This window comes from Mauremys mutica, chromosome 15 (genome assembly GCF_020497125.1).
Source record: "Mauremys mutica isolate MM-2020 ecotype Southern chromosome 15, ASM2049712v1, whole genome shotgun sequence".
NCBI lineage: Eukaryota > Metazoa > Chordata > Testudines > Geoemydidae > Mauremys > Mauremys mutica.
This window is the reverse complement of record NC_059086.1, coordinates 4,495,366-4,514,024: the sequence shown is the minus strand read 5'-3', so window position 1 is coordinate 4,514,024 and position 18,659 is coordinate 4,495,366. Positions and strand designations below refer to the sequence as shown.

At 59.5% G+C, this 18,659-nt stretch overlaps 2 protein-coding genes across 3 annotated transcripts; one reads left to right on the top strand and one right to left on the bottom strand.

Moving 5' to 3' along the window:
- Positions 1 to 2,061: 2,061 nt before the first annotated feature.
- LOC123349767 (cytochrome c oxidase subunit 7A2, mitochondrial) lies at positions 2,062 to 9,083 on the bottom strand. The gene is made up of 4 exons (XM_044987942.1): positions 8,684 to 9,083; positions 4,292 to 4,381; positions 3,273 to 3,357; positions 2,062 to 2,246 (listed from the first exon to the last, which is right to left on the bottom strand). The coding sequence occupies exons 1-4, from the start codon at positions 8,906 to 8,908 to the stop codon at positions 2,188 to 2,190; spliced, it is 459 nt and encodes a 152-aa protein (XP_044843877.1). The 5' UTR covers positions 8,909 to 9,083; the 3' UTR covers positions 2,062 to 2,187.
- Positions 3,711 to 15,837, top strand: LOC123349766 (ribonuclease T2-like). 2 transcript variants are annotated; one of them, XM_044987941.1, is made up of 10 exons: positions 3,711 to 3,769; positions 10,173 to 10,257; positions 11,189 to 11,246; positions 12,174 to 12,241; positions 12,321 to 12,378; positions 13,152 to 13,216; positions 13,634 to 13,747; positions 14,811 to 14,859; positions 15,063 to 15,137; positions 15,581 to 15,837. In XM_044987941.1, the coding sequence occupies exons 2-10, from the start codon at positions 10,178 to 10,180 to the stop codon at positions 15,746 to 15,748; spliced, it is 735 nt and encodes a 244-aa protein (XP_044843876.1). In that variant the 5' UTR covers positions 3,711 to 3,769; positions 10,173 to 10,177; the 3' UTR covers positions 15,749 to 15,837. The 2 variants fall into 2 exon arrangements, with proteins under 2 accessions (XP_044843876.1, XP_044843875.1); XM_044987940.1 differs by lacking the exon at positions 3,711 to 3,769 and adding an exon at positions 9,447 to 9,765.
- Positions 15,838 to 18,659: the final 2,822 nt, after the last annotated feature.

The following is an 18,659-nucleotide window of genomic DNA, read 5'->3' as shown; positions in this document are numbered from 1 at the left end:
CTCCCCCTGGCTGAGATGGGTTTTCCCAGGGGCAGATGATGAGTGCTGGGGGAGGGCCAGTCAGATGTGGGATTGGGCAGGACTCTGCCATTGGGAGAGAAATGGGGGTAGGGGAGGGGGTGAGAGGGAGACAGGGATTTTCTTGTGCGTTATCCCAGCCAACTTTGGGTTCCGAGCAGCCTAGGATTTTAGGAAGCACGTTAACCTGTGGAACTCCACACCACAGATATTAATAATCCATACATCTCAAAGCACTTTACAAAGGGGAGTGATGGTGTCAGTATCACTATCTCCATTTTACAGATGGGGAAACTGAGGCATAGAGAAGGGAAGTGACTTGCCCAGGCTCACCCAGCAGGCCAGTGGCAGAGCTGGGAATAGATCCCAGGTCTCCCCAGTCCCACTCCAGTGCTCTATCCACTAGGCCATGCTGTTCTGAAGAAAGCCCATCTATCAACTGACACAAATGCTTCAGTGGCTAAATGAAGCCAAACAGGATTGATGGGACAGCTGAATCAGAGAGGGGTCAGGCTAGAGACTTGCCTGGTTCAATTCTCCACTCCATCCTTCCCTGTTAACCTGTGGAACCCCCCACCACTGAGTACTCGCAAATATTTCATTAACTAACTGACAAGAAACAGGAGTAATGGGAGAGATGAATCAGAGAATGGGGACCTCAGAGATTTCCCTGGTTCAGTTCCCCCTCCATCCTTTCCTGGTAACCTGCGGAACTCCCCACCACAGGATATTCCCGAAGCAAACATTTCATGAACTAAATGAAGGGAACTAGGACTGATGGGACGGCTGGATTGGGGAGGTGGGGCGCATGCCGATGACTCCCTGGGTTCTATCCCTCTCTGTGTGTGTGTGTTTGGTTTTCAAACGTATCTGTCACTGTGACACCGAAGCCCCTGTCTGTGTGAGGGGCCCTCTTTATTTTTATCCGTGATGTAAGCGAGGTGATTTTTTTTTCCAACGCACAATTAAAAAAAAAAAGCAAAGCGCCTTTTTCTTTACGATAAACTCAAACCCCGTGTCAAATTCGCCGGCCGGTAAATGGCTCCAGAGGAGGGGGGTTTGCTGCCCCATAGCATCCTAGGAATATTGGGCTAAAAGGGACCTCCCAGGGTCAGCTAATCCACCCCCCACACACCCGCGCTGAGACAGGTAGCCCTGACTCCCCCTAGAATTCCTACTATCTACCTTTAATTTCCCTTGCTGCGGATTCGGACAATTTCATCTTGTCCTACGCACAATGGAGAACAGTGGATCACTGGCTGCTTTATGTAACTGACGACTGTTCTCAGTTCTCCCCTCAACCATCTCTTCTCTAGACTAAACACTGCCCACTTCTTTCAGCCTTTCCTCCTGGCTCAGGTTTTCTAAACCTGTCCTCATTTGGGTCAATCTCCTCCAGTTTGCCCTGAGGCTGCTCAGACTGACCAGGCAACTGATAGAACCCAGGAGTCCTGGCAGCTCCCAGCCTCCCCCTGCTCTCATGACTAATCCACTCATATCTGTGAGACCCACCGAATTGGCCCCTGGGCAGCATATTTATTCCACCGCCATCCGGCCCTTAAGTAACAACAATCTGTAGCTCCAATACAGGGCTTACAAAGGACGTCAGTATCATTATCCTTATTTTACAGATGGGGAAACTGAGGCACAGAGTGGTGCTGTGACTCACCCAAGGTGACTGAGCAGGCCAGTGGCAGGTCCAGGAATCAAACCCACTAGCTCACACTTTCTCCACCAAAGCAAAGGCTTCAGTAACTAAATGAAGGAAACAGGATAGCTGAATCAGGGAATCAGGGCATCAATTGCTTCTCCCACTGTCTGTCCCTGTTAATCTGTGGAACCCTCTGCCACAGGATGTTCCTGAAGCAAAGGCAATGCGGGATCGGCGGAGCTGGGAATCAGAATCTCTGAGTCTTGGATCAAGCCCAGCAGCTGCTGAGAGTCATTCCAGTATTTGGAAAGAAATTTGGATCCCCTCACTGTGCTCACGTTAGACCCAGCCCACTCACCCCCTGTCCCTCAAAGGGGGGTCTTACCCTGACACAGTTTTTAAAGGTGCTTTTTATTGATTTCTGAGGATTGGGGTTTTCTTAAAGTACATGGCTCTCTGCTTCCAGCCCCAAACCGGCCCCAGTGGGGCAGGGGAACCAGCTATTACAGGCTGCCATCTCATTTGTTCTTCTGAGGGAAAGCAGCTCTGACCAGCGAGAAGACTGAGTAACAGCAGCCTGGAACGGCAAGAGAATGACTGGTAGGATTCTCAGAATAGAAAGAGAGGCCCAAACCCTACACCATACCGCTGCCCCAATGCACACGGAACCCAGGAGTCCTGGCTCCCAGCCCCCCTGCTCTAACTACTGAACCCCACTCTCCTCCCAGAGCTGGAGATAGAACCCAGGAGTCCTGCCTCCCACTTCTCCCTGCTCTAAACCACTGGATTCTCTTCCTCCCAGAGCTGGGAATAGAACCCAGGGATCCTGGTTCGCAGCCCCACCCCCGCTCTAACCACTAGGAAATGCTACAACACCCTGCCTCATTCACAGCTAAATCTTTCCCCCTTGATACCTCTGCGAGTCCCCAAAGGGGCTGATCTCAGATCAGAAGGGAAATAGGTCTAGAAAAGGATCATGACAACAAGGACGGAAACAGGCTTTGTTCAGTTTCATTTCTCTGTCTGGCCTGGGCTTTTATTTTAAGAGCTACCAGGCTTATGTTTGATTCAAATTGTGCTTATGACCCAGGGGGACTTTGCTGCAGCTCCATTAAACAACTAATAACTGAACCCAGAAGGGGGGATTCCTAGCTCTCTGCTCTAACCACTAGTCCCTGAATTAGGGAGAGAACCCAGGATTTCTAGCTCCCAGCACAACCCTCCCCCACACTCTAACCACTAGTCCCTACTCCTGTGAAAGAGCTGTGAATAGAACCCAGGAGTCCTGCCTCCCAGCCCCCCCCCCCTCTAACCACCCCACTCCCTGCCCTGAGCCAGGGATAGAACCCAGGAGTCCTTCCTCCCAGCCCCCCCCCGCTCTAACCACTACACCCCACTCCCCTCCCTGAGCCAGGGAGAGAACCCAGGAGCCCTGGCTCCCAGTCCCCCCTGCTCTAACCACTACATACCACTCCCCACCCTGAGCCAGGGATAGAACCCAGGAGCCCTGGCTCCCAGCCCCCCCGCTCTAACCACTACACCCCACTCCCCACCCTGAGCCAGGGATAGAACCCAGGCGTCCCGAGCAGGAAGCAGCACCTACCAAAGACAGTGATGGTCATAGTGAGTCGATACAGCAAGCCATCCACCATGCCCCCTTTCAGATGCACGGGCAGGCCGTTATCCGCCTAGGCAGAGAAGGAAAACAGGGGGGGGGGGTCAGGAAACCAGCCCCCGCCCCCCGTAATTGCAAGGGTCCCTGCACTTCCGAGCAATGGGACATCCTTTGTGCAGAGAATGGGACAGATTCAAAGAAAAGGAAAGAGCCGCGGCTGCCCGCACAGGTGGCAGCATGGGGGTAGCGGCCAGTTGGGGGGTGTAAAGAGGTGGACTGTGGACTGCCACTTTAAGAGCCAGAGGCCTGGAGCCAGACGTCCCCTTAGCCCTGCCCCCGCTCCTGGGCTGGGGTGGGGTTAATTAGCAGAGCCAGCTGGGTGCAGATGTCCCTATAAAGAGCAGCAGGAGGCCGGCCAGGGAGACAGCCCTGGCCTGAGAGATGAGCGGCATGGACTGGTTGGCGGTTTAAGCAGTGGCTTTGGGGTAACAAATCCAGCCCCAAGGAGGGTGTTGCTGACCCAGAGAAGAGTTTGTTCTCATAGGGTGATTGAGGGAGCCCTGAGAAGTGGGGAAACTGAGGCAGGGATGCCGTAGAGTGACCTCAGGCTCTGGGGGGGGGTGCACAGGAGGCAGCTGCCCCATTGCCAGTGGTGGGGGTCAAGGTCCCATTTCTTCCTCCCCTCACTCATGCTGGGATCCCCCCGCACTAACCCTGCCAACACCCTCACATGGCTACCATCCCCATTTAATGGGTGGGGAAACTGAGGCACTAATCGCTGCAGGGACTTGAACACCTACCCCCCAAGATTATACCCTGCATCCACGGCAGAGCTGGCAACAAAGCCCCGGAGTCCTGACCCCACCCCAGCTTTAACCACTAGACCCCACTCCCCACCCAGAGCTGGGGCTAGAACCCAGGCATCCTGACCACCAACCCCCACACTCTACTCCATCCCCTGGCCCCTCCCTCTCCCTTCACCTCTCTCAAGCTGGGGTCTGTCTCACCTGAAAGAGCTTCTGATGTTCAAGGACTTTGTTTTTCACCTGGTGGCGGGTGGAGGTGGCGAAGGAGCGGAGGGATCCCACGCGGGCGGTCTGTGACACGGCCGTGGGGGAGGGCAAAGGTGATGAGGAACCTACAGAATAGAGTGAAATCACCCCCCCCCCGCATAGGTCCCAGTCTCTGGGAGGAGATGGCCCAGTGCGGCTTGGTCCTGTTGTCTTGGCATTGATGCCAGGGGAGTCACTCCTGATTTACACCGGGCTGAGCGACAGGGGAATGAGCCCCAGTGACCGAAGGGGAGTCACTCCTGATTTACTCCAGGCTGAGCGAGAGGGGAATGAGCCCCAGTGACCCAAGGGGAGTCACTCCTGATTTACTCCGGGCTGAGCGACAGGGGAATGAGCCCCAGTGACCCAAGGGGAGTCACTCCTGATTTACACCGGGCTGAGCGAGAGGGGAACAAGCCCCGGTGATGCCAGGGGAGTCACTCCTGATTTACACCGGGCTGAGCGAGAGGGGAACGAGCCCCGGTGATGCCAGGGGAGTCACTCCTGATTTACACCGGGCTGAGCGAGAGGGGAATGAGCCCCAGTGATGCCAGGGGAGTCACTCCTGATTTACACCGGGCTGAGCGAGAGGGGAATGAGCCCCGGTGACCCAAGGGGAGTCACTCCTGATTTACACCGGGCTGAGTGAGAGGGGAATGAGCCCCCGTGACCCTAGGGGAGTCACTCCTCATTTACACCGGGCTGAGCGAGAGGGGAACGAGCCCCCGTGACCCTAGGGGAGTCACTCCTCATTTACACCGGGCTGAGTGAGAGGGGAATGAGCCTCAGAGATGCCAGGGGAGTCACTCCCGATTCACACCGGGCTGCGCGAGATCAGAATCATCTTGCTGGGTTCTGGTTTCCACCCTGCCTTGCATCTAATGCATGCAAATGCCAGTACAAGGCCCAGACCAGCAGAGAGAGAAACCCAGGCTGAGGGTCAGGACTCCTGGGTTCTGTCCCCGGGCTGGGAGGGGAGTGGGGTCTAGTGGTTAGAGCAGGGGGACTGGCAGTCAGAATTCCCACATACCAAGCTAGAACAGCTGGGCTGAATCAAGGGCGGGTGCAGGGCCGGGTGGTAGAGCGGAGCCCAGGTTCAGGAGCTCCCCCCACCCTTCCGCCATGTGACACCGCAGTGCAGCTTCTGTTTCCTGAACAGACAGAGCGAAAGCAGCAGTTGCTCGGACGTGAAAGCACATGTGAAAGTGGGGCTGGCTCGTGAGGCTGGGTCAGCGAGAGAGAGAGCTGGTGGGGACGTACAGCACCCTGCACCCAGGGTCTGGCTAATGGATTTACACTGGTGTGTAACGGGGGTCACAATCTGGCTCACGCTGCAGGATCCGGGCTGCTGGGAGCACCCGGGCATCAGATGGGGCCAGAGTGAGAACCCCTCAGTTTGCTACAAGATGTCATGGTGCTGCAGAGGTTGCTAAGAAACTCATGGAGGGGTCCAGATTTCCCAGAGCAGCCTCCAGCTGGGCCTAAGGCCATTGCTGGGCGCGGGACTGGGAATCCCACTTCTCACACCAATAGACCTAAAGTCATCTTGGGAACGTGAAACAGCAGCTGCAGAGGCCTCTATGCCCTTTCCTCTCCCTGCACCTCACCTATAGGGTCTACCCCTCTTTACTCCCCCTTATCTGTACCCTCCTTCTGCTTAACCCCCGAAGCAGCAGATCTAATCCACCTAGAAAACATCCCTGCAGCCCACCCGACCGAAATAAGGGCCCCGTCGGGCCGGGCGCTGCTCACACCCCGAACGAGATCAGGGCCCTGTGGTGCCGGGCGCTGCGCAGACCCTGACCGAGGTCAGAGTCAGAGTCAGTTCCTGCCTTGAAGGGTTCCCAGTCTAGCCAGCCGAGGGAAGGCTGATTAACCCATTTCACAGATGGGGAAACAGAGGCCCAGGGAGCTGCAGTGACTCGCCCCAGGTCACACCGCGAGCCACAGCTCAGGCCACCCGTCCTCTGCCATGCCGCCCTCTGGCTAGCTGCTTACACGCCAGCCATTCTACCTAGCGCCCATCCCTCCGTCTACCCACCGTGCCAACCCACCTGTGTACCGAATCTACGTTCCGAAGCACCCGCCGGCACAGGAGCGAGGTGCCAGGCCGATCCATTCCTGGGCATATTTCTCACCTCCCCCCCCGCTTTTTTTTTTTACATCGCTCTGCAGTTTCAGGGGCTTTTTTGTACTTGCCTCTTCCCAGGCACGTAACAAACCAGCGCAGTGGCACCGGAATAGTTTCCAGTTTGTGGGAATCCGTGTCTGTGTGTGTATACGTAGCGGGGGAGGGGGCAGAAGAGGACCCCTGTTTTGGAGGGTTTCCCAGGGTCATTGTGGGATGGCTCAGAAAACCAGAACCGGTAGGATCTGGTGAAAGCGCTAAACGGACCGAAGCTGGAGTCCGGGCCTTTAATTGGGAACGTTCCCTGATCCTTCCCCTGGCTGCCTGCACCTGTTGTCTTTGTTGTGTACGCAGATGGTGAGGGCCTTGGGCCAGGCGCCGTGTGAGTTCGCAGTGGGGGCCTGCTCCGTGAGTGGGGCGCCTCTGCACTACCGTAATACACCGAAGAGCCATAAAAATGTACAGCGCCTAACGCAATGGGGTCATGGCCCATGTCTGAGGCGCTACCGTAATACACATAATAAGTTTCGCAGTGCCTGGTCGGGCTCTTGCTTACCCAGGGTGTAAATCAGGAGTTGCTCCCGGTGTTTACACTGGGCTGAAACTGCAGCACAGCAGAGGAGGGTCAGGGCCTCGCTATTGAAAGGCACCAGACTGAAGGGGTTTAAAAAACCAGCCGCCGAAGGCGAAAAGCCGGTGCCCAGCAGGGAACAAAGGTTAGAGACAGCAAAGCGTAGGGGAGTGATTCACACACATGAAGGGGGCAGGGGATTGAATCTTGGAAGTGTTCAGATCTGGGGGGTTGGACCTCCTTGGAGCTGGGGGTGTGTGGATCCAGGGAGGGGTTGGATCTGGGGGGGTGTGGATCTGAGGGGGGTGTTTGGATTGGGGGCTTAGATCTTGGGGGGCTGGATCCAAGGGGTGTTTAGATTGGGGGGTGGATCCGGAGGGGGGCTGGATCCATGGGGGTGTTTAGATTGAGGGGTGGATCCGGAGGGGGGCTGGATCCAGGGGGGTGTTTAGATTGGAGGGGTAGATTTGGAGTAGGGCTGATCCACAGGGGTGTTTAGATTGGGGGGTGGATCTGGAGTGGGGCTGGATCCACAGGGATGTTTAGATTGGGGGGTGGATCTGGAGGGGGGCTGGATCCAAGGGGGTGTTTAGATTGGGGGGTGTCTGGAGGGAGGCTGGATCTACGGAGGTGTTTAGATGGGGGTGGTAGATCTAGAGGGGGGGTGGATCCGGAGGGGGCTGGATCCACGGGGGTGTTTAGATTGGGGGTGGATCCAGAGGGGGGCTGGCTCCACGGGGGTGTTTAGATTGGGGGGTGGATCTGGAGGGGGGCTGGATCCACAGTGGTGTTTACATTGGGGGTGGATCCGGAGGGGGGCTGGATCCACAGGGGGTGTTTAGATTGGAGGGTGGATCTGGAGAGGGGCTGGATCCACAGGGGTGTTTAGATTGCGGGTGGATCCGGAGGGGGGCTGGATCCACAGGGGTGTTTAAATTGCGGGTGGATCTGCAGGGAGGCTGGATCCGCAGTGGTGTTTACATTGGGGGTGGATCCGGAGGGGGGCTGGATCCACAGGGGGTGTTTAGATTGGAGGGTGGATCTGGAGAGGGGCTGGATCCACAGGGGTGTTTAGATTGGGGGTGGATCCGGAGGGGGGCTGGATCTACGGAGGTGTTTAGATGGGGGTGGTAGATCTAGAGGGGGGGTGGATCCGGAGGGGGCTGAATCCACGGGGGTGTTTAGATTGGGGGTGGATCCAGAGGGGGGCTGGCTCCACGGGGGTGTTTAGATTGGGGGGTGGATCTGGAGGGGGGCTGGATCCACAGTGGTGTTTACATTGGGGGTGGATCCGGAGGGGGGCTGGATCCACAGGGGGTGTTTAGATTGGAGGGTGGATCTGGAGAGGGGCTGGATCCACAGGGGTGTTTAGATTGGGGGTGGATCCGGAGGGGGGCTGGATCCACAGGGGTGTTTAGATTGGGGGTGGATCCGGAGGGGGGCTGGATCCACAGGGGTGTTTAGATTGGGGGTGGATCCGGAGGGGGGCTGGATCCACAGGGGTGTTTAGATTGGGGCTGGATCCGGAGGGGTCCGACTGGGGACTTGCACCCTGATGAGGGGGCTGGGGCCAGCAGGGTGTTTGGATCGGGGGGGGGTGCCTCTGAGGGGGGGGTTGCCCTGCGGAGGTGGGGGGGGCATTCGTTACCAGAAGGGCCTGCATCGTCCTGGGCCTGGGCCGCGCTCTCCTCTCCTCTTGTCGCCTGCCTCCTTCTCGCCTGCCCCCCAGCCCGTCGCCCTCTGTCCCGGCCTTACAAGGACGCTGCCGGGCGGGGGGCTGGCGCTCTGCCTGTCCCGCTGCCAGACCGAGGGCAGCAGCTGAGCTCGAGTCGCAAGCTGAAGCCAAGAGGCCTGGGCGGCTCTCTGGGGCCATGGACCCCCCCACGGCCTCCTCGGGGGGTGGGCAGAGAGGGCAGGACAGGTCCCAAGAGGAGGGAGAATAGAGGCCTGAGGCTCAGGCCACTGAGGAACAGGAAACAGCCCCCCAAGAACCCACCCCCCAGTATGGGGCATGGCCAGGGTGCACTGGGCTGTGGCTATTCACTGCCCCCCAGGGCCAATAGGGGGCGGATCAGGGGCATGGCCAGGGTGCACTGGGCTGTGGCTATTCGCTGCCCCCCAGGGCCCATAGGGGGCGGATCGGGGGCGTGGCCGGAGCGCCCTGCACTGTGGCTATTCGCTGCCCCCCAGGGCCCATAGGGGGCGGATCAGGGGCGTGGCCGGAGCATCCTGCACTGTGGCTATTCGCTGCCCCCCAGGGCCCATAGGGGGCGGATCGGGGGCGTGGCCAGAGCACACTGCGCTGTGGCTATTCGTTGCCCCCCAGGGCCCATAGGGGGCGGATCAGGGGTGTTCCCGGAGCACCCTGCACTGTGGCTATTCTCTGCCCCCCAGGGCTGCTCCTCTGTAGCCCAGGGAGGCACCTCCTCACCTGAGATGATCTCCCCCCATCCTCTCCCTTTACTGAGTGAGGAATATCCCTCCTGGATCCACTTTGGGCAGCTCCCCAGACCCCTCACCCCCAGCACCCACCCACCCACCGACCGAACTTCCTGACGGTGCTGGCTGAGGGCCCCCAGGGTCCCCGCACATCTGTGCTCGAGGGGCGTGTTTTGCTGCATGAAGAAGTGAAACCAGCTCGAGGGCTTTCCATTTTCGGCTCCCCGGCCAGCTCCACCCTTCGGCCAGGCAGTGTCTCTCTCCAGCACTGGCCGGATCGGACTGAGCCGGGTGAGCTGGGCGTTCGTGAACCGGGCTTTCCGAGCCCAGATCCCTCCAGATTCCCTCCTCCTAGTGCGCCCCATCAGGGCTGCCCAGCGGATACAGGGGGCCCGGGGCAAAGCAATTTCGGGGGCCCCTTCCATTAAAAAAAGTTGCAAATTGCCCCACTTGCCCCCTCCCCCGAGTGACCCTGCGCCCCATTAACTCCCCCGGGGAGGTAACCGAGAGGTGCCGGGTCCAACCCAGGGCTCCCACGCAGACCCAGAGATGTTTGGCCGAATCCACCCCTGGACAGTGACTTCCACCGAGGATGGTGCCGCCCTGGAGGGGGTTGGCAGGACGTGGCCTGTGCCGTCCGGGGACAACCGTGGCTGCCGTTGCTCCCCCGTGTCAGCAGTTTGGCTCTTGCCTTGCAGGGACGATGGTGCGTGGGGCCGTGCTGCTGTTCCTGTGGCTGGCCGGAGCGGAGATGCTCCGGGAGGAGCAGGTGGAGCGAAGCGGGTAGGTGCCACTGGCAGTGAGTGCTCCTTTGCACTGGTGCCTGCTGGCTCCAGCGCTGGGGGGGCAGAGCGGGGTCCAGGGTTCCTATTCTCAGGGACCAGCTGAGATCTCACTGGACCTATAGGCGCACGGATCCCCATCCCCAGTGGGCTTCATATGGGGATTCTGGGGGGACTGACCCCTAGATTACAGCCCCGAGTCCCCACCTGCCCTGCAAGCAAGTTGCAGAGCGTCCCCTAGCGAGGGACTCTCCCCACTCATCCAGGGGGCAGGGAGAAGGGGTTGCATTGGTGACGATGTGGTGTGCAAGGTCTGTTTAAGAAACACAGAGGTAGGAGCTGGGGAAAGCCCCTTGGGGACCTCTCTCCCCACCGTGCAGGGAGCCTCCCAGCGTAGGAGGCGGGCTGGGGACATGGCCGGAGGGCCCTGTGCTGGGGTTATTCTCCACTCCTAAGGGATCATAGGGGACAGCGGGTGAGTTAGGGCAGCCCTGGCAGGGCCAAGAATGGGGAGTGGGGAGAAGGACAAAGGGGGCTTAAAGCCACCTCCCATCCTGGCCCTGCCCCGGGCGCAGAAATGGGGTGACTCCGAATCAGGCTCCAGATTTTCTACTTCCTGTCTGTCTGAGCTACTTGCCCAGCCCCCCAGTGCCGCAGCATCTCGGCACCTCACAGTCTTTGGTGCTTTTATCCTCCCAACCCCTCCCCCACTGTGAGGCAGGGCAGGGCTGGGCTATCATCCCCATTGTACAGATGGGAAAACTGAGGCACGGACTAAGTGACTCGCCCAAGGCCAAGGAATCTGTAGGGAGATGGGATTTGAACCCAGAGTCCCCAAGCCACTAGGCCACCCTTCCTTTCCACTTCCCCATCTCCTCCCCCGATCCCCAGTCCCTGCGTGGTCTCTGCAAAGCTCTGCTTTGCCTCTCTAGGTTTTGCAGCTGGAAGTGCATGAAGTTTGTCCAGATGTGGCCGGCATCGTTCTGCGTGGTGAGTGCCTGCCGCCCCACCCTCAAACCTTCCCCGCTATATCCGATCCCTGCCCCCCAGCCCCTCCGCTCCCCCAGCCCCCATACCTGGCTGCGGCTGCCACCTACAGGTAGCAAGCGGACCTGCCCCATGTGCTGTCTGAAAAGCCTGGCATTAGGGAACTAAACCAGGGTGGCTGCTTGCCAGCTGGGCCCATGGTCTGCCCGAGGGCAGGGGAGAATACCAGATTAGATTGGTCTGGAGCTGGCGGGGCTGGGGGTCGGGGATCCCAGGTGAGATGGGCTCATTGCTCTGATCCCCTGGCTTGCTTTATGGAGCGTCCGATCCCTGGGTAGGAGCAGGGTGACAATCTAGCCCTCCCCCCTCCACCACTAGACACTCGCTGCCTGACAGGATATTGTCATTTCAGTCGGACGGGTCTGAACAACCCGCGTGGGTAGCCGGGTGACCATCTGAGCGGACTCCCCGTGGTGCGTCGGGGCAGGGTAGCCTGATCTGCATCATGTGCTCTCATGGGCCTCACCCTAGTTCGGGGTGTGTGTGTGTGTGTCTCCACGTGGTATTTTTTCGTTTATAGCAGCATCAGGTAAACCTCGCACCCGGCTGGGTAGGTGGTGATATCACCGTGCTACTGAGGCGGAAAATGAGGCACAGGGAGGGGGTGTGATTGGCTCAAGGGCAGGCAGGGATAGCCACGAATGGAACCTAGTCCCCTTGCTCTAACCACTGGACCCCACTCCCTGAGCTGGGGATAGAACCCAGGAGTCCTGCCTCCCAAGCCCCCTGCTCTAGCCACTAGACCCCACTCCCCTCCCAGAGCTGGGGCTAGAACCAGGAGTCCTGATTCCAGTGGGAATAGCTGAGGGTGGGGGGGGCGGTGGCAGGCTAAACTGGGACGTGACCATTTCCCGGTTCCTTTGCCTGGAGGCTCTAGGGCCGAGGTTCGACTGCGTCGTCCCCGAGTCTGCCGACAGCTGGACCATCCACGGGCTCTGGTGAGAGACGCCCCTCGAGGCGGGTGGGAGGCGCGGGGTCAAAGCGGCCTTTCCCCTGACTCTGTCCCCTTGATCCCAGGCCCAGCAACGTCATGAACTGCTGCAGCTGCTGGCACCTCTTCCCCTCTGACCTGATGGTAAGTGATGCCCCCCCCCCTCAACCCCACATCCAGTACGATCCAACCACAGCAGGGCTGGGAGCCAGGACTCCTGGGTTCCACCCCTGGCCCCGGGAGGGGAGTGGGGTCTAGTGGTTAGAGCAGAGGAGGGGCTGGGAGTTAGGACTCCTGGGTTCCATCCCTGGCCCCGGGAGGGGAGTGGGGTCTAGTGGTTAGAATGGGGTGGGTGTTGGGAGCCAGGACTCCCGGGTTCTCTTCCCGGCTCTTCCACAGACACCCTATCTGACCTTGGGCAGGCCAAGTCTCCCTCCCTGGTGCCTCAGTTTCCCCATGTGTGCGAGAGGTACCAGTGTGAATGGATGCAAAGCGGTGGAGAATCTAGTCCCGTCTCCTTGGTAGCTGTGGGTAAGCAGCCAGCTGCTCCTGACCCTGAATCAGGGACGGGCAGGGCAAGGCTGAGGGTTAGATCTGAGGAATGGAAAGAATAAATCCCCCCCTTATGTGATCCCACCCCAGGGGTACGTGGCTGGGAGACTGGGGTGGGGAGTGGGGGTTCTGCCTCCTCTTGGAGTCCTGGCCGGGGCCGGGGGGGAGGAAGGGATGATTCCCCGGCTTGGGGGGCACGGGTGGATTGTGGGCTCATCCCAGAGGGGATGGAGCTGGAGCGCGGCCTGCTGGGAGCTGATGTCTCCTCTGTACAGGGAAGGGTGACCCCTGTCCCCCACCCCACCCCACCCCCCGGGACAAGGGAGGGGCCTCTCAGCCTTCCCTGCTTTTCTCTCCTACGCCAGGATCTGCCCAAGCAGCTGGCCCAGCACTGGCCCACCTTCCTCAACGCCAGCAGCTTCAAATTCTGGTGAGTGGGGTGGGGGGCGGGGAGTGTTGGGGGGCTCTCAGGCCCATCAGGGGGAGGAGGGGCTGGGTGGATGGAGAGGAGAGGATGGGGGCGGGGATGGGGACATGTGTGGGGAGGTTAGAGCTGGGACGCGGGGTGGGAAATGGGGCAAGCTGCAGGGAGAAAGCGTGGGGGGGGCGCCGTGGGGAGGGAGCTGGGGGGGGAGCTGCAGGGGAGGGAAGAGAGCTGAGGGGGAAGGGTAGTGGGGAGGCCACAGAGAGGATGCTGGGGAGGCCAGAGGCACGGGGAGGCTGCGTACCGGGTCGGGTGTCATGGCCGGCAGATCCCCCTGCCCCCCCAGCCTGGGTTCCCACCATGGGGCCTGGGGGAGGGGGGCATGTGACTGACTCATGGGCATTTATCCAACCCCCCCCCCAGGAAGGAAGAGTGGCAGAAGCACGGGACCTGCGCTGGGTGCATGGAGGCCTTGAGCTCCCCCAGCAAGTACTTCGGGGCGGCCCTCGGCCTGCGCACCACGTACAACATTGACGGGTGAGCCGGGCGCAGGGGGGCTGGGCGCAGGGCGGGAGAACAAGGGAGACCAGCCCCCCCGCGGGGCTGGGGGGGAGACACTTCCAACCCCCGTCCCACCCCACCCCTTTGTGACAGCAAAGCTCCCACTGGGGCAGGGGCTCGGTCGCTCACTGGCTTTGGTTTATGGGCCGAGCGATTGGGGGGAAATGGGGATCTGTCATGAGGTGATCTCTCGTGAAGGGATCTATAGGGTGGGGATCTATAATTAGGGGATCTTCATCTGTGGGAGATCTGTATTGAGGGGATCTCTCGGTGCTGGGGATCTATAGTAGGGGATCTTTTGGTGTTGGGGGATTATAGCGAGGGGAGCTTAGTGTTGGGGGGATCTCTAGTGAGGGTAATAAGGTAATAATTGGAGATATGCCAATCTCCTAGAATTGGAAGGGACCTTGAAAGGTCATCAAGTCCAGCCCCCTGCCTTCACTAGCAGGACCAATTTTTGCCCCAGATCCCTAAGTGGCCCCCTCAAGGATTGAACTCACAACCCTGGGTTTAGCAGGCCAATGCTCAAACCACTGAGCTATCCCTCCCCAGGGGAGCTCAGGGTTGGGGATCTCTCAGTACTGGGGGATCTATAGTAGGAGATCTCTCAAAGTTGGCAGGATCTCTGTGTTGGGGATCTATAGTAGGGGGATCTCTCAGTGTTGGGGGGATCTCTAGTGAGGGGAGCTCAGGGTTGGGGAGCTATAGGGGGATCTCTCTTTTAGAGGGTTGGGACAATCTGTAACAGGGGTCCGGCTCTCTCTTGGGGATCGATGTACAGTACTGGGGGTCTCTCTCTCAGGGGATCTGTAGCGGGGCAATCTACAGGTCAGCACTCTCTCTCAGGGGGATGTTTATGGGGTGAATAGGGTCTCTGTCTGGGGGTGGGTCTGTCTATGGGGAAGGTGGGGCTAACTCTCTCCGGGCGGTGCCTATGGGAGGCTGGCGTGCTGGTGGCACTGCAGAGCTGACGTTGTGGGGTGATTTTTACTTCCCCCTGCCCCTCCGTCTGACCCCAATTCATCTCCCTTTTGCACAGAGCGTTCCAGAGAGCCGGGATCCTCCCGTCCTGCAATCACAGCTACCAGGTACTCCCGAGGGCTGCTGTCCCACAGACACCCTAAGGCCCCGTCCCTGGCGTGAGGGGCTCGGCTCATCCCGCCCCTTGGGATCCCTGGCCTTTTCCGGCTGGGTTTGCCCTTGGCAGATGATGGTTTGTGGAGGGGGGATTCCCACCCCCGTCACCACCCCAATGCCCTGCTTGCTGACCCGTCCCATCCTGCTTCCGCAGCTCCAGACCCTCCAGGAGGCTTTGGTGCCCGTCCTGGGGAAGGAGCATCAGCTGCAGTGTGTGACCGATGGCCAGGTGGGTGCCTTTCTCACACTCCCTAGGGGCCTGCGGGCAACAGCTGTGGGGTAGGGTAGGAGCCACCAGGGATTCTGGGTAATAAACAATGGTGCACTGGGTGTGAGCAGAGGCTATGGGGCATTCTGGAAAACGGAGGCTGAGGTGCTGCGGTTGGGCAGAGCCCCAGGGGATTCTGGGTAACAGAGAATGGGGGTTGGACAGGTGCAGCGGGGGATTGTGGGTGCTGGGACCGAGCAGGGGCTTGGGGTCACAGAGAATGGGGCCGTGGAGCTGGGTAGGGCTGTGTGTTTTTGCTGAGCCTCCAGGGCCTTCTACTGAAGCTATGCGAGGACCTGTCTCTCCTGCAGCAGGGAGTTCCGCAGGTCAATGCATGGCAAAGCTTTTATTTCTGCTCCTTGGTTCTATGCCTCATGCCCTTCTTCCCTCCCACTGTGCCGCAGGCCCGCCAGGTCCTGGTGCAGCTCAAGGTCTCTCTCTTCAGCAACTTCTCTGCCGGGTGCCTGGAAGAGGGAGCCTGGGATTTCTCCCCCTACCGGCCCTGTGAAAACCAGAGACGCATCTTCTACTTCCCACCGAACCAGAAGAACCCACGGGACCCCTGCCCCTGACCAGCGGTGGGGGTGGGTGGGAGGGTCTTGTGGCTCAGCAGCAGAGAGCCCCAGGGAAGGTTGGAAATCAGGGGCTCCGTCACCAGAATAAAGACCTCAGGAAGGATCGACTGAGTCTCGTGCATGTGATTATTTTGTTAGCACGGCCCCTGCTACAGAACCACAGCTGCTGGCTACACGGGACCCTGGCATCCAGGACCCAACGTGGTTAAAAAGGGAACAAATTCCCATAGTGGAGGGGGTAAAGGGAGAGAGCCCTCTAGAAGGCATCTGCCTCGCTCTTCTGTACCTGGCACAGACAGGCGGGGCAGCTGTGGGGACAGCAGGAATGCCTGGCCCTCAAGGCTGAGCTCACCAACCCAGTGCCTTTGCTCTAACCACTAGGCTCCCCTCCCCTCCCAGAGCCAGGGATAGAAGCCAGGAGTCCTCACTACCAGCCTGTACCCTGGTGCTCTGACCACTAGACGACACTCCTCCTGCAGAGCCAGGACTAGAACCCAGGAGTCCTGGCTCCCAGCCCCCCTCCTCTAATTACTGGACCCCCACTCCCCTCCTGGAGCTGGGAATGGAACCCAGGAGTCCTGCCTTGTGCGGGGGATGGGGGAGGAGGCTCTGGGCGCCCCCTAAAGTGACTGCTCCCCCACCCCCCGTGGGATTGCCAGCATTCTCTCTCTTGTGTTGGTTAGACTCAGAGCCGCTGCCAGAAGCCTATTTCCTGAGATCTCTGGCTGCAGGTAAGAGCCAGGCTGGGAGCCCAGGCTGGTCCAAGTCCTGAGGGGTTCCCCTAATCTAGTGCCCCCTGTCCGGCCCCATCACACGTGCCCTGTCCGTCTAACTATTACATCGCTCTGAACCCTGCCCACTCCCAGGCCGCCTCCTCTGGCCTTGTCATGCCACATGCTTCTATGCCCTGTTACTGCTACCACCCCCTTCCTGGATTGCCATGGTGCCACTCCCCCCCCCCGCCCCCATCCCCCAGTGGACAACCTCACTTGGTAGGAAGTGAACTAGCCCAGCAGGGGGTCTGGCCACTGCTCCTGCAAGAATACCCAAGATACCTGGCCTGGGAGAGGCCTTGGAGGAGTAAAATCTAGATGCTGTTGCAAATTTAGGGAGTTGGGGGTTTGGATTTTTACGACCATAAGAATGGCCAGACTGTGTCAGACCAAAGGTCTGTGTAGCCTGTCTTCCAACAGTGGCCAAGGCTGGGTGCCCCAGAGGGACTGAACAGCCCAGGGACTCATCAAAGGATCCATCCTCCCAGCGTCTGGCAAACAGGGGGATATGGCTAATAGCCATTGATGGACCTGTCCTCCATGAACTTAAGCTAGTTCTTTTTTGAACCCTGTTATAGTCTTGGCCATCACAACATCCTCTGGCGAGGAGTTCCACAGGTCGACTGTGCGTTGTGTGGAAAAACTCTGCGTGGGAGAGGGGCTGTTTCATTGGAGCGGGCTTTGAACGACCAGGGCTGTAGCGTCCCCAAGGTGGGCTGGCTGGTTCAGCCCTGGTGGCCCACAGCAGCTGCCAACCTGCCTGTACTGATGGGGTCACGCACCAGCTCGGCTGCCACAGCAATACCAGGCATTTAGCCCGATTTCTCCCTCTGTATAAACCTTTTGCTGGAGCTTTAATTTTTGGCTGGGGTTTGTGTGTGTGTGGCAGCGGGGGAACATGCCTCCTGGAAAACACAACAGCTTTCAGCTCCCTGGTGGGGGTGTGGAAAACACGTAGGCTTTGAGGGATTGTTTGGCCAGCATTGGGAGTTTTTGCTCTTGGTCAGGACCGGCCTTAGGGAAAATGGCCCCCTGGGCGAACTTGTAGTTTGACGCCTGTCCCAGTGCCCCTGGCTTCCCACCCCACGTTCGCCCCCAACCCCGGCACTCCCCTCCTGCACGCTTCACCCCATGCACTGTGCCCCCATTGCCCCAATCCCTGCACGCACACCCCACACGTGTAAGCCCTGCATCCCTAATCCCTGCAGTACCACCTTCACCCAGCCCCTGCACCCAGCCTGTGCCCATGTGGGGAAACAGACCCTGGCTGAAGGGAGCAGCTACCATTGCTGCTCACAATCCCTGCCCCCACCCCAACACTGCTCCTCCATGCACTCCTGGGGAGGTAGGGGGGGTGGGATGAACGCGCCCTGCATCTAGGGCCCGTCCCCACCTGGGCTGTGTAAAGGGAAGGCAGGTAAGCAGCAGCCCAGGTGCGGAGAGTGACTTGATGGACAGAGCACATGGTGTTGTGCCCTCCCCCTTCCCCCCCAGGCTGGCACGCGTGAGGCTGTCACAGGCTGAAACACCTGCCCTTCCCCCGTTGGCTCCTGGGCAGTGGCTGAGGTGGCAACCCCCCCACCCTGTCCATGGCCTGCTCCGGCAACTAGATTCAGCCCCAGCGAGTCCGACTGAGGCCAGAGCCGCTGGCCTGGCGCGTCCTGGTTCGAGCTAGAGCAGAGTGCTTGGAGAGGGGAAGCTTCTGCATGAGAGAGACGCCCCCCCGGAGCAGGGAAGCGTGTCCAGCGGTTAATGACACGCATCCATTAGCTAGATTGAGCTCAGATGTTACATACCTGGGGTCATCCTCGTACCTCTCCATGCCCTTCCCCATGTGTCCACAGCCCTGCTGATGTGCAGCCATCAAGACAGGACACGGTAGCTCCAGCCAGCTCTCCCTGTTCACCTGCTGTGCCCCAACCACACTCTGTACCATCGTCTGCCACCAGGCACAGCGAAATCTCACCCCAATCCAGCTGTGTGCACGCCGTTCTGGGGCCCTCGCGGGCTGGCCGGCCCATTTAGCTGTTGGGAATGGTTGCAAGCCAAAGCGGGAACCTTCGCATTGAATATCGGGGCACCGCTGCCCATGCTCAGAGGGTTTGGCCTGGCTCCTAGAAGGGAGTTAGGTGCCT